The sequence below is a fragment of the Canis lupus genome, chromosome 26 (assembly GCF_003254725.2).
Source record: "Canis lupus dingo isolate Sandy chromosome 26, ASM325472v2, whole genome shotgun sequence".
Lineage (NCBI taxonomy): Eukaryota > Metazoa > Chordata > Mammalia > Carnivora > Canidae > Canis > Canis lupus.
The window spans coordinates 35102068-35114738 of record NC_064268.1 but is presented as its reverse complement, the minus strand read 5'-3'; the positions used below and the strand labels follow the sequence as shown (position 1 = coordinate 35114738).

Sequence of the window (12671 nt, the reverse complement as noted above, 5' to 3'; positions counted from 1 at the left end):
TGATCCAGGCAGAAGACAAAGGCCCTGGGGTAGATGCAAGCTCAACACATTCTACAGGTCACAGGGAGCTTAATGGTAGGAGATACCAGGCAGAAAGATCAGAGAGGAGAGGCCTGATCATGATGTTTAAGATGATTAAATTATGTGTTTAAAAGTTTACCCTGCCAAAAAAAAAAAAAAAAAAAAAAAAAAGTTTACCCTACCTAGTAGGTAAGGAAAGGGGCAATTATAGCAATTCTCAAAAGAGCAAATGGTGGCTGGAACCAAAGGGGAATAGAGAATTATTGAAGGTAGAATCACAGGACTTAGTGTCGGATTTTATGTGGGGTGGTTGGGTGAGGAACAAAGGAAGTTCTAGAACAGAGGTATGCGAACCTTTTCTGTAAAAGGCCACATAGTAATGATTTTTAGCTCTGTAGGCCATGCTCTGTTACCAGTAGTCAACTCTGCTGTTCTGTGTAAAAGCAACCACAGACAACATATGAAGGAGTGAGTGTGGTTGTGTTTCAGTAGAACTTTATTTACAAGACAGGCCGTGGGCCAGCGTTGGTCTACAGGCGTAAGTTTGCTGACCCCTGATCTCTAGACTAAGCCCTGGAAAGAGTAAGTAAGGTTTTCTGTTCTGGAAAACACTAACCATGCAGAGGCTAATAGAGGCTCTCCCACATTAGTGACACCATCTGAGATATGACAGTAAACAAGGGTCCCTGGGCCTGTTGGAGAGAAGTCTTCATTACCCAGGGACGTGCATTCCCATTTCCCAGGCTACTTCCCACACTACCTGGAGTGACCCAGCAGGTGCCCAGGGTGTGTGTGTTTCTTTTGACTTTCTTTACTCCCAGGTACAATAGAGTTCTTCACCAATTATAGACAGATGGGATTGGCATAGTCAGTGATTGCTCCCTGTTATGTCGCCGTGCATTCTATTATTAATGCACCTGTGCTTTTCATAAATATTTTATATTGTAGTTGTGTTCATATGTTAATATTTATTATTTGTAGCTATAAATTCTTTAATATGCCATTCATTCTACTTCCTACTGGAAATATATAGAATTTTAATATATTTCTCCATTTCACAAAGAAAAGAAAGCTCATCACATATAAGATGATTAAATTCCAGGACTAGGGATCTCTTTTAAGTATTACAGAAATTGATAAAATAATAACCACTTCATTAATTTCTTCAATATGCATTTATTATTGAGTGAGTTCTGTGTAGGTGCTTCACTAGCACAGGGATACACGGTTAAAAAAGAAAGAAAAAAAAATGAAAACAACAAAAAAAATTAAAAAACCCTGGATACCAAAGAGTTCAGTATCTAGTGAAGGAGACTGACCAAAAATTGGCCAAATCCAGAAGCATGCAATAAGTACTCTAAAAAGACAAACACAGGGTATCGGGTAGGATTTAGATAGGGGCACGTAAAAGGGTGTGAGAGAGTGAATGATCTAAGACGATGCTACTCCAAGAATCTATGCTCAGGACCAATTTTTTTTTGGATTTCCAATCCATCATAAACAGATACTTCTGTAAGATAAAATAAAATGGAAAAAGATAAATGCCTGCTTTTAGAAACTATTAGATTGAACATACATAAAATCATGTTTCAGTAAAAATACCAGAACAAATGTAACACTGTATAAAAAGAAAAGAATCACAAAAGTTTATCACATTGTCATTGGAAGTGTGTGTATAAGCATTAAGGTGGAGAATGGTTATTATGAGTATTTGTAGTCAAAACCAAAATTTATATGTGACACAGCCATTCTCTGCTCTGGCTGCAATAGGTCTACTTTTAGAAAATAGTATATATGTCAATATTTATTCCAATGGGCCACATGTTCCTTTTCTAATCTACATTGGATTGATGGAAATGCCATTTGCAGGGAATGATGTATCTAAACTGTTTTGTGTTTTGTTTAATACACTGAATAAAGAAACTAGTCTCAAAAAGATGTCTTGTTAGAAATGCAAGAAGTTGTTTTTAAGGCAATTTCAAGATACTCAGGATATTTGTTTTTATCTTTCCCCAAAAATGGAACACATGATGTTCTGTTTTCATTAATCCTTCATTAACACTCAGTTCCATCCATTTATCCTGTAGAGTTAGGGTTACATTTAAATTATCTCTTGGTGAAAGAAATAGATTCTGGAATTCGTACATTTGGGGCTACAATTAGCAAACTAATCTTACGATATCACACATTTAACATTGCTCTTCTGTGTCTGACATCTATGTAGTTTTTACCAAATGTTTCTCACCTCATGAATGTGGCAACAATTAAACAAGGTCTCTGACCAGTTTTTAAAAAAATGTGAGTCCACTGATTTCACCTGTGAATGTCTCAGTAATGTCAAGTTACTATAAAATTTTCTGAATTTAGAAAAATTTTCTAAGCTTCTCTACTAATCTCTTCATAGACCAGTGAGAGTTTACCAATCATACTTTGAGAAGTGCTGGTCTACAAAAGATTCTTGAATTCAGTCAGGCTCAGATAGAGGTAAAATACATATAGGAATCTTGTGTATAATATTTATAAACTCATAATGGTTTTGTGGGAAATATCTCAAAATATAGCTTTTAAAACACAGGCTTTCTTTTATTACATTCTTTATTAAGGTGGAACATAGTCTTCATAGTTAAAGATTGAAAGTCCAAAAGAGTAAGAAAAATAAAACCTCAAGCAAGAAACTATTGCAAATGTTTCAACGGTAAAATTATTAAATAAGCAAATCAATGAGATTGAGAAATTTAGTTCATAGTTTATTTCTATATAACCAAGGATGTCCTACACTATTGTTTGTTTGTTTGTTTTCATTTAACCATTGAGTTGGCTTTTGTATAAGCAGACACAGCCTGAAGTCAAGTAAGTACTAAAACAATACAGTTCCAACTCTGAAATAGAATTTTAAATGTCTAGAGGAATATGTACCAAAATATGAATACTTAGCTCAGGGCTATAGATTATGAGTAATCTTTTATTCCTTGGGGTTTTTAATCCCTTTCAAATTTTCAACATCTTACTGTTAGGATCACACACACACACACACACACACAAAAAGTAAATCTTAAAATCCAAAGTTAGTCTATGTCAGTTGACAGATAATAAGCCTAGACAACTCAACAAGACTCTGCTGTGGAGAAGACTAATTGTGCAGACATATGAGACACAAAAATGTGGTTAACGCAACATGGATTTTTGTTTCTCCAGAATCATTAATGAATTGAGAGAGTCCCTGAGATCAGTCCTTACTCTTTGATTTCTTTGGTAACTTTTTTTTTTGTTGTTTTTTTGCACCTGGATCATTACTTTCAGCTTTTGATTCATTTAAAGCATATAATTAGAATCTGGAAATGGTTTAAATTTAAGGTGTATTATTTGTCATCACTTTTCTGTAATAAATAAACCCCATTGAGATGTCCCATTTGAGACAGTTGAAGGATAGGAGTAAAGAATTGCATGGCCCTGAAGTAAGAACCAGATGTCAGATATAGTTTCAGGCTAGAAACCCCCACATGCTATGGACCTGAAGTGAGAAGATGGATACTTCAAGCGAGAATTGATGGTTTCTTGAGGCTTGTTGATTAATCCCTTGTAGCCCATGATAGATAAGGGGTTATTGTTACAAAGGAAACATAGAGACAAATGTCTGACACTTTGGTATGTGTAATTTTAATTTTATATAACATGTGCAGAATGAAATATATAAACATGTGTAGAATAACATGTGCAGAATAAAAAAAATTGATAAGGAAACTTTGCTCATAAATGTGTTAATGACTTTCTCTTAAATTACTACCCTAATTCTGAATAGATAACATTATTTTTATAGATATTAGAGCCTGCCTTTTTTTAAAAAAGATTTATATATGTATGTATGTATGTATTTATTTATTTATTTATTTATTTGAGAGGGAGAGAGAGAGCAAGCAAGCTTGAGCATGAAGTATAGGAGCAGAGGGAGAAGGAGAGAGAAATTCAAGCAGACTCTGAGCTCGGCATGGAGCCTAACATGGGGCTCCATCTCAGGACCCTGAGATCATGACCTGAGCAGAAACCAAGAGTTGACACTTAACTGATTTTGCCTTCACGTGCCTGGAATCTTCCTTGTGATAGCATTCAACCATTCTTCCCTTCCCACCTTGTATGATAATTGTTTCTTATCTCTATTAGAAAGCTGTACATTTCTTGAGGATATATCTTATTCTTTTTGTATCATCCACAGTAGCTTGAGTCATTCCTTAGAGATAATAGGTATGGCACAAGCACAAAAGTGAGTCTGAATAGACAAAGGATGGGTGGGTGAGTAGATATTTGGAAGGATATGAATGCTGGTTGGTTTTATTATACTTGGGGATCCTTTTCCCTCTAATGAAATATATATTCATATAGTGCTTGATACGGTAAACCATTGGTAATTATGACTCTAGTTATGAATAAAAGAATCAAACAAAAGTAACAAAGAGCCTTTTTTTGAAGCCACAAAGTGAATTAGCAGATTTTCTCAATAAATGTACCGAAGTAATGGAGGATGCCTCTAATATCCTGGACTTAGCTAAGTAACCAATGTCCCAACTAATTTGAAACACTTTGTATTTTATTTAATACATTATACAATACAATATATTTTTAAAGCTTTAGCCAAGATTCAGGTGAAGAAAGTGTAATGGGTATAATCATATATTACCTGTCAAAGAGAGTTTTATCAAGACTTCAGATAATGCTTGGCAAAAATTTGCTTAGCATTGTTGAAGTATTTGCAGTCATGTCTGGTTTTTAAGATATTACCTTTGGCTCGTTTTGACTTACAAACTTCTTTAACTGTTAAGAATAGAATAGCATCTTATTTAAAAATATAATCAAGAAAAAAACTGTTATAAGTTTTGAGATCTCCCACCTTATTTTCAACTTGAGAAAAAAAATTATTCTAAGCACTTTTATACAAGATCCCCAATTTAGTGGAAAAGAGGAGAAAAGACCATGAAGACTAAATCAATTAATATGTATTACTGAGCACATAAAAAATTTATTAATGAAGAAAGTGCTATATAAACTGTAAAGTGAAATGTAAATGCTGTCACTTTTTAGCAGCATGGTAAAGCTCATCTCTGGCATTTGGACTGGTTTTCTAATAATATAATAGCCCGTTTCTCTCTAGATGAAGTCTCATCATATCACAACCGAAGAACAAAATTATACACTTTTTAGACATACCACTGAGTAATCAGCTCCCTTCAAAAGGATGTTTTGGCTTAATAATGAAAGCATCTTAATAACTGAAATCATTACCCACTGAGTTACTGTCACCATAATGTTCTAAAACAGAAAAATTCCATAGGAAATGTGGCCTTTTAACTGATACTTTTGAAGGAAAATTTCTGCAAATACCATTCTCGATGTGAACATAACATTTCCGCCCCCTTTCCTGTCTTCCTTTCTCCTCCTTTCCTAGATCCAGACTTTTCTCCTTCCTTCATCCCTTTTTCTGTCCTCTTTCCTTTCTTTTCCACCCACATTCTTGCACATGTGTTCAAACTACCAGCATTATACCTAAAAGGGATTTCCCATCTGATCTCTCCCTACCTCTGTGTGTTCAACTAATCACATTTTATCCGCCCCCTCTAAGTGTTGTGAAGACTTGTTAAAACCAGATTTCACATCCCATGAAAAGCAAGAGGAAAGTTGCCTGATACTGCCTCAGCATGCAATAAATTTTGCTGTTGAAATATGTGGAGTTAAAGTCTCACTTTAATTAATGAGTGAATTTATTCCAATTTAATTAATGAGTGAAGCTCATTAATGTCTTCTTCATTTATTCCAGAGTATGTCTGGCATATATGTGAAATGGGTTCTTTTATTTTACAGTGCTGAAATACAACTCACACATAAACTGTTGAGTTTATCTATAAACAGATCTAAAAGTCTTCTGGTCTCCCATCCTTGTTATAAATGATAAAAAATATTTTATAGTTTTTGCTCATTAGCTGTTAAAAGTTTGTAAAACATTGTGTTATAATCCCTTTATGAGTAGAACAGCGAAAATCTTTCCTTTTAATAGTCAAGAAATGTCATCGGACTTGATAAATATTTAAAAAGACACCTGATACCTATAGTAATACTTTTCCAAATGCCTCTTTGATAAGGGGCCATACAGATGGCAGGTGTTCCTGCAGAATATCTGTGAGAGGGAAAAATGCGACACTAATTAGTTCATGCTTGCACCAGGAATGATAAATTCTATAATACCATCAATTAAACTTACTAAGATTCTTAAATTATTCATCGCAGGGATCCATAGAAGCAGCCACTTGGAACTTAACACAGCTTAAAAATTCTACATTTTCTTCAACATTTAGTTAAGCATAACGGTTGACTTTACTGTTTGAGGATGCTTAGACCATTAGCAGGATGGCTTTGTTCTGGGTTTGAAAGAACGTCGCTTGGCCAGGATTGCTTTCTAAATAAAGATCATTTGCGAAGGACGTGTGGTTCCAATTTCAAAGACAAGATTATAGTCCTGGGTATTTTACTTTAAAAAGAAATTCTGTTACGTTTAATCTATAACAGTGTAAACACAAATGTTTTTGTACATGGGTGCCACACCCCTGCTTCACCTGTATACGTGTGTGCATATGTGTATTGGGCTCTGCCTGTGTAGGTGGATAGGTAGGTATTTCACGATGCGTGTACACGTAATGTACTATTATATGTCCATGAAAATAGTGCTTGTGAAGTTTTTAAAAAAATAAAACTGTACACTTAAATTCTATAATATGAAGTTAAAAATCAAGATATTAAATCATAGATATTAAATCATCTATCATAATGTCATAGATGCTTTAAATAGACATTACAAGTCTATGCACGACAACAATAAAACTCTACCTAAAATAAAGTAAAAAAAATACGTAAAGATATTCCCATTAGTTATTTGTGGTTAGAGATCAATGAGTGATTTCTTAATTTCTTCTCTCAATTTTTAAAAGTTTTCTGTAATAGGGGTACGTGGGTGGCTCAGTCACTTAAGCATCTGATTCTTGATTACGGCTCAGGTCATGATCTCAGGGTGGTGGGATTATCTCTCCCTTCTCCCTCTGCCCCTCCCTCTGCTGGCACGTGTGCTCACTCTCGCTGTCTCTCAAATAAATAAAATCGTTTTTTAAAAAAAGCTTTTCCATAATAAATTGATTACATTTTAAATGAAAAGCATTTTCCTTAATTAGAGGAAATTTATTTCAAAAATAAGTTCCTATCATATCAAGATAGGAGCCTCTTGTGAGTTCATATCATTCCCTTCATTTTTTAAATCTAAGAAGTACAGAATTTAAGTTAAAAAATTTTTAAGAAATAATCATTAGCACCCCAAGAAAACTCATATTTTAAATCAAGGATACTTAAGAAAAGTTAACATGAGAAAGTCACACTTGAAATACTTCTTTTGTTCATTCTTTTTAAATGTGATACTTGTCATTGGATATGACTAAGCTTTAACAAAAGTGGATAAAAAGAGCTCATAACCATTCTAAACGTGTTCCCCCCCCCCCCCAATCAGGCTCTACTTACTTTTAAACTCATTTCTATGATTAGATGGTTTCTGCTTTTTAAACTCTGTAGAGCTCCACCAGATGTAGGGGTTTACATTTGTACATTTTGTGAATAGGACTTTCAAACTGCCTTTTCAAAAAGTGATCCATGTTGTTTTAACCAAACCTACTAGGATGGACAGATTCTCTTACATTACAAAGCTTTCATCCTTATCTCATTTGTCATCCATTCACCCTCTAAATCTAAATAATATCCCATCCTGCTTATGATATATTTAAGTCCAATTAGATGCAAAGAGGAAGATTTTTTTTTTAACTACTTAAACTCAAAATGACTATGAGTGTTAAAAATTTAAGAACACTGTCTGAATGCCTTTGAAAAGCTGTTTTAGGGGTTGTTGCTTTTTTGTTTTACCACATTATGCTTTTGGGTTCCTGTCATTGCCTTTTCAAATGGTTTTGGATGTGGTCATATTAAAAAAATATCTGAGTATTGTAGGTATTGTAGAGGACAGGAGTGGGGATAAGGGGACATGGACTATGGTCCTGGATGTGCTGCAGAACTGGAGTCATCCTGCACACGTAACTTACACCTTCTGTGGTTAAATTTTATATTATCCATGGAAACAGAAAATCAACCAGATATTACTGATTTTCACAGCAAAATACTGTGTTTTACTCAACAGTGGAAACTCATCTAGCCTCAGAGAGTTTCTCTAAATCATGATGGAGGCATTCTATGGAAGGTGGGGGAATTTTGCTATTTAAAGAACAATGGAAAAAATCCCATTTGAAAATTAATCTCAAGAATCATTATTAATCATTTATTTGATCATTATATGTTTTTGAAAGTTGTCTAAGGACCATTGCCAACTGCAGCCTCCACTCACTTGGTGTTCATGACCACAATTCATCACAGAAAACTTGACGCTCTGTGGTGCTCGATTCTTTTGCCTCTTGTCACATCCTTTAGGTCCCTTTTTGGATTAGAAATCTTCTGTGGTTTAGCTCAGTGTTCCAGTTACCCTGTCCTCCAGATGAGATCACTACCCAAAAGCCGGAGTTCATGGCTGCCCCACCTCCTTTCAGCTGGGCCCCCAAGCAACCACCAAGTTCCTCTCTACACATTTGACCCCCCACACACACACACACACAAACTCTCAAAAAAAAAAAAAAAAAAGACAAAACAGTGCCTGTGAAAGTGGTTAAACAACATTTAAACTTACATTGACAAATACCCTGTGTTTCAGGATCTGATCAGGCGTCTTTTGTTATTTAATACAAGACACAAAGGCATTTCCAGGCTTTGAGATTATAGAGATTGAAAACTAGGATGTGATTTCTTACAGCACTTTCCCATTTTCCATATACATGTTAGACATTGCTAGAGATTTGATGGTCGGCATCAAGGCACAGTGATTTGAATAGGAGCCACAGCGCAGGTTTCCAGGGTCTGGGGGAGAATGCTGGCCTCCTTCCCCATCAGCCTTCACTCCTCCTGGCTGTGTGACTTGACATCAGTTCCTTACCCTCTCGTGCCTTACTACCCTCATCTATGCAGTGGAGATAATACCGACTCACGGGACTGCTTGTAACTATTTGTTATTACCCAGGCAGGCAAGCCCCTGTAAGGCAGGGCCCTGATTATTATGTGAACACTTTGAAGATACACTTTGCCTTTGGTCCTCTGTTCAGTCGACTTTGGTAGCGTTGGGGGTTACTGTGGTTGCATTTCAGTAATTTTCGAGGGTGATTGTCGTGTGTGTGTGTGTATGTGTGTGTGTGTGTGTGTGTGTGTGTGTTCATTTTGGGCTAACCCTATAGTATCCTATAGGAGTTGACATTCCTATAATTCTCTTCTGTTCTTTCCCTCTCTTCTGCATATGTATTTTGCCCTTGAAGATTAGTTTACAATTCTGTTAGGTGGCAATAGTGATGCTTGTCTTTTACAGTGTGTTAGAGACTTGGAATTACTATATGTTCAAGATAATTGAAAGGATAGTGCATACGGTAGACATTCCGTAACTGGTGGATCATGTTGTTATTTCCCTAGTAGAAGTGACCCATTAACTTTGTGATATATCATTTCATGTGTCACAGACTTTATTCCATCCTTTCTTTTGGACCTCTGCTTTGGCCAGATACAGTTCTAGGTGTTGGGAACCATAGACCCAAACAAGACGGAAGGGGTCACTGCTCTCAGAGTTCATTATCACTATCTGGTAGTGTGTTTCTTAATAATGTATCTGAATTAAATGCTTGAATTCAGTTTTACTTAGATCCTTTTAGATTGTTTCAGTATACGGTTGACTAGGTTGTCATTATAACGACTCTGTAGAGGGTTTATCCTAATGTCTGTGTTTTTCCCACCAGCTCTTTCAAGCATTTGATTGGAGGACTGGATGATGTTTCCAATAAAGCATATGAAGATGCAGAAGCTAAAGCAAAGTAAGTGATGGGTATTTTCCCCCCCTTTGACCTCAATCTTGATTTTTAAAAATTGATTTTGAATAAAAATAAGATTGTTTTGTGGTACTTAACAAAGCCCAACACTCTGACAGTAAGAAACTAACTGCTTAAGAAGGGGGGAAAAAGGAAATTTTAAGGTAATGATTACATAGTAGGCTTAATATGCGTCTTCTTAAACACAAAATCTTAATTTTTGGGAGGAAAATAATCTCAACAAGGGAAAATGGTAAGTGTAAAATCCAATATAAATAATTGAATCCGAACACATTATTTCTCCCATAGGAAATACTTTCTGAATGAATAGTGGTTGTTGCGTTCAATAGTTCAATTATATGGAAAATAATAAGGCTGGAAATATTTCCTGGTACAAATAGATTGTTGCTTTACATTGAACTGCAGTGGCATGAAGGTATCAGAATGAGATGAGACAGTACGTATCCCATTAATTATCATTTCTGTATAACAAAATACAATTTTTATCTACTAATATTTCTACCTTTAAGACAAAGCTTGAATTTTTTTGATAAAGACTTGAAATTACGTGAGATTGGTCTTTGCTGAAAAAAACTTATAGGTTACTTTTAAAAAGTGATAATCTTTATAATCCTCCCCTCTTTTCTCCACTGAACCGATTTAAGTATAAGCAAGTCAATATTGATATCTCACAGGACACCTGAAGGATTAAACTGACAAAAATGTATCAGTAAGGAGATAGTTCAGAGGCAGAATTTGCTTGGTTTTGTAGTAACCCCAAAGGCAAAAAAAAAAAAGTGCTTTTGACTTGAAAATCTAAGATTAAAAATTGGGCCTAGACATAAAAAAATTAGGTACTATAGTTCATTTTGGCTGATAAAATTCTATTATTTTCAAAGTTGTCTAAATATAATCATGGTTTTTTCTCTGTATATTTACTTTCATTTCCTTTGCTCATTGGAGGGACACAGACCTCTATCCTGAGCTTAGACGGTGGCAGGGCCTCTGCAGAGATTTGCAATTGCACCAGCTGGTGTTAACACCAAACTCCACACGGTCATGGGGATTGCCTGTACTGTGGATGATAGATATTAATTTTCTGGTTTTCTACAATAGATTAAAATACACATTTATGCTAAGTTTAGACTTTAGTTTCTGGTAGTGGCACTAATCCTACTGAGGTGGAAGACAGGCCATTTAAGATCCTTACCAGTTTTAAGAATCCTAAAACTCCCTTTGTTATTACTGGACTTGATCCTTAGAGGCACATTTGCTGCATAAAAGCTAATATTTATAATCTATGTTAGCATGTTTTTTCTTGAGTATATATATATATATATTCTATTAAGATTGCCATGGGTCATTTCATATACATATATATCACATCATATATGTTTTGTGTATATAACTGGTGGTAATCTTCAAAATTTATCTAAAATCTGCATGAGCAACTGTCTAAATACTTTTATTAGAAAAAGTCAGAGGTCTTTTAAAGTAAAGCATTCTTTGGTCTGTTTCTGTTTCTTGTTAAATTTTAGATTGTTCTAATGAAAGTTTTTTATAACTCCTATTTGCCCAAAGTTGAGTCCAGTCATAGGCTTAAAACCAGTCAGTGATGGGCAAGTGTCCTGAATTGGCCCTGTCCTTCTCAATGTCCCACTGGCTTTATAAAGATAACCGTGTGGGCATCTCATGAGTCCTGATATTTGTGGGTTCACTTGCACATGCTTCCATCAAAAGTAACAAGGTAAATGAAAACACTGAAGTCCAGATCAGACAATTACAAGACAGGAAGGGTGAGGGTACTTGTCATTGGAAGGGAATCGATATGAAAAATATGATTCTGAACATGGGGCAGAAGCCTCAGGTCCTGTTTCTGCCTCTGTCATTTCCAACCAAGTGATCTCGGTCATGAGTTAACAGTGCCTCTCAATGTCCTTATCTTACCTTTAAAATGATATTTCTGTGATTTAATTGATGGCAGTAGAATTACTTTGTACATTACAAAGGGCTATAAAAACGAAGGATATTGTTGGTAGAAGTAATCGCTGGAAGTATATCTTAGTGCATTTGATAAATGGCTTGGGATTCATAGCTAATTACTGCATATTGATTATGTAAAACTTCATGGGCAGGAAGTCTTTACTCTGATGTAGACAGACTACTCTCTCTTTGGCAGCATATCCTGAAATTTAAACTAGCCTGGAAAATATCCATAAACATAATTTTTGTAAAAATGGTAACATTTAGTGAAAAGAAGATTTAGAGGCACCTGGGTGGCTCAGATGAGTACAGTCATGTGTTTTAATTTACAATCTACATCTCTTGATCTGAAATACAGACTTAAAGACCTTGCACTGACTCTCTGTAAAAGTCAGCTGAGGTCTTGATCTCAGGGTTGTGAGTTCAAGCCCAACCTTGGGTTCTGTACTAGACATGGAGCTTACTTAAAAAAAAAAAAGGGGGAAATCATGATTAAAGAGTAAAGACGGGCAATAAAATGACTATTTCCATCTAAGTGGCTCAAGATATTGTTATTTGAACCATACATTTGATAGACTGGAACTTAGTTATATTTATACACGAATAGAAGTTGACTAGTAGAGATTAAATTTTTTTTAGTTCAGGGCACACGTGTGGCTCAGTGGTTGAGCACCTGCCTTCAGCCCAGGGTGTGAT

General features: G+C 35.3%; 1 protein-coding gene across 7 annotated transcripts in view; it reads left to right on the top strand.

Moving 5' to 3' along the window:
• PRKG1 (protein kinase cGMP-dependent 1) overlaps positions 1-12671 on the top strand; it is a 1199334-nt gene that overhangs the window by 1073100 nt on the left and 113563 nt on the right. For all 7 annotated transcript variants that reach the window (XM_025441421.3, XM_025441420.3, XM_025441422.3 and 4 more), the window contains one exon: positions 9924-9998. In XM_025441421.3, coding sequence (XP_025297206.1) covers positions 9924-9998 — 75 coding nt within the window. The remainder of the gene's footprint in view (positions 1-9923; positions 9999-12671) is intronic.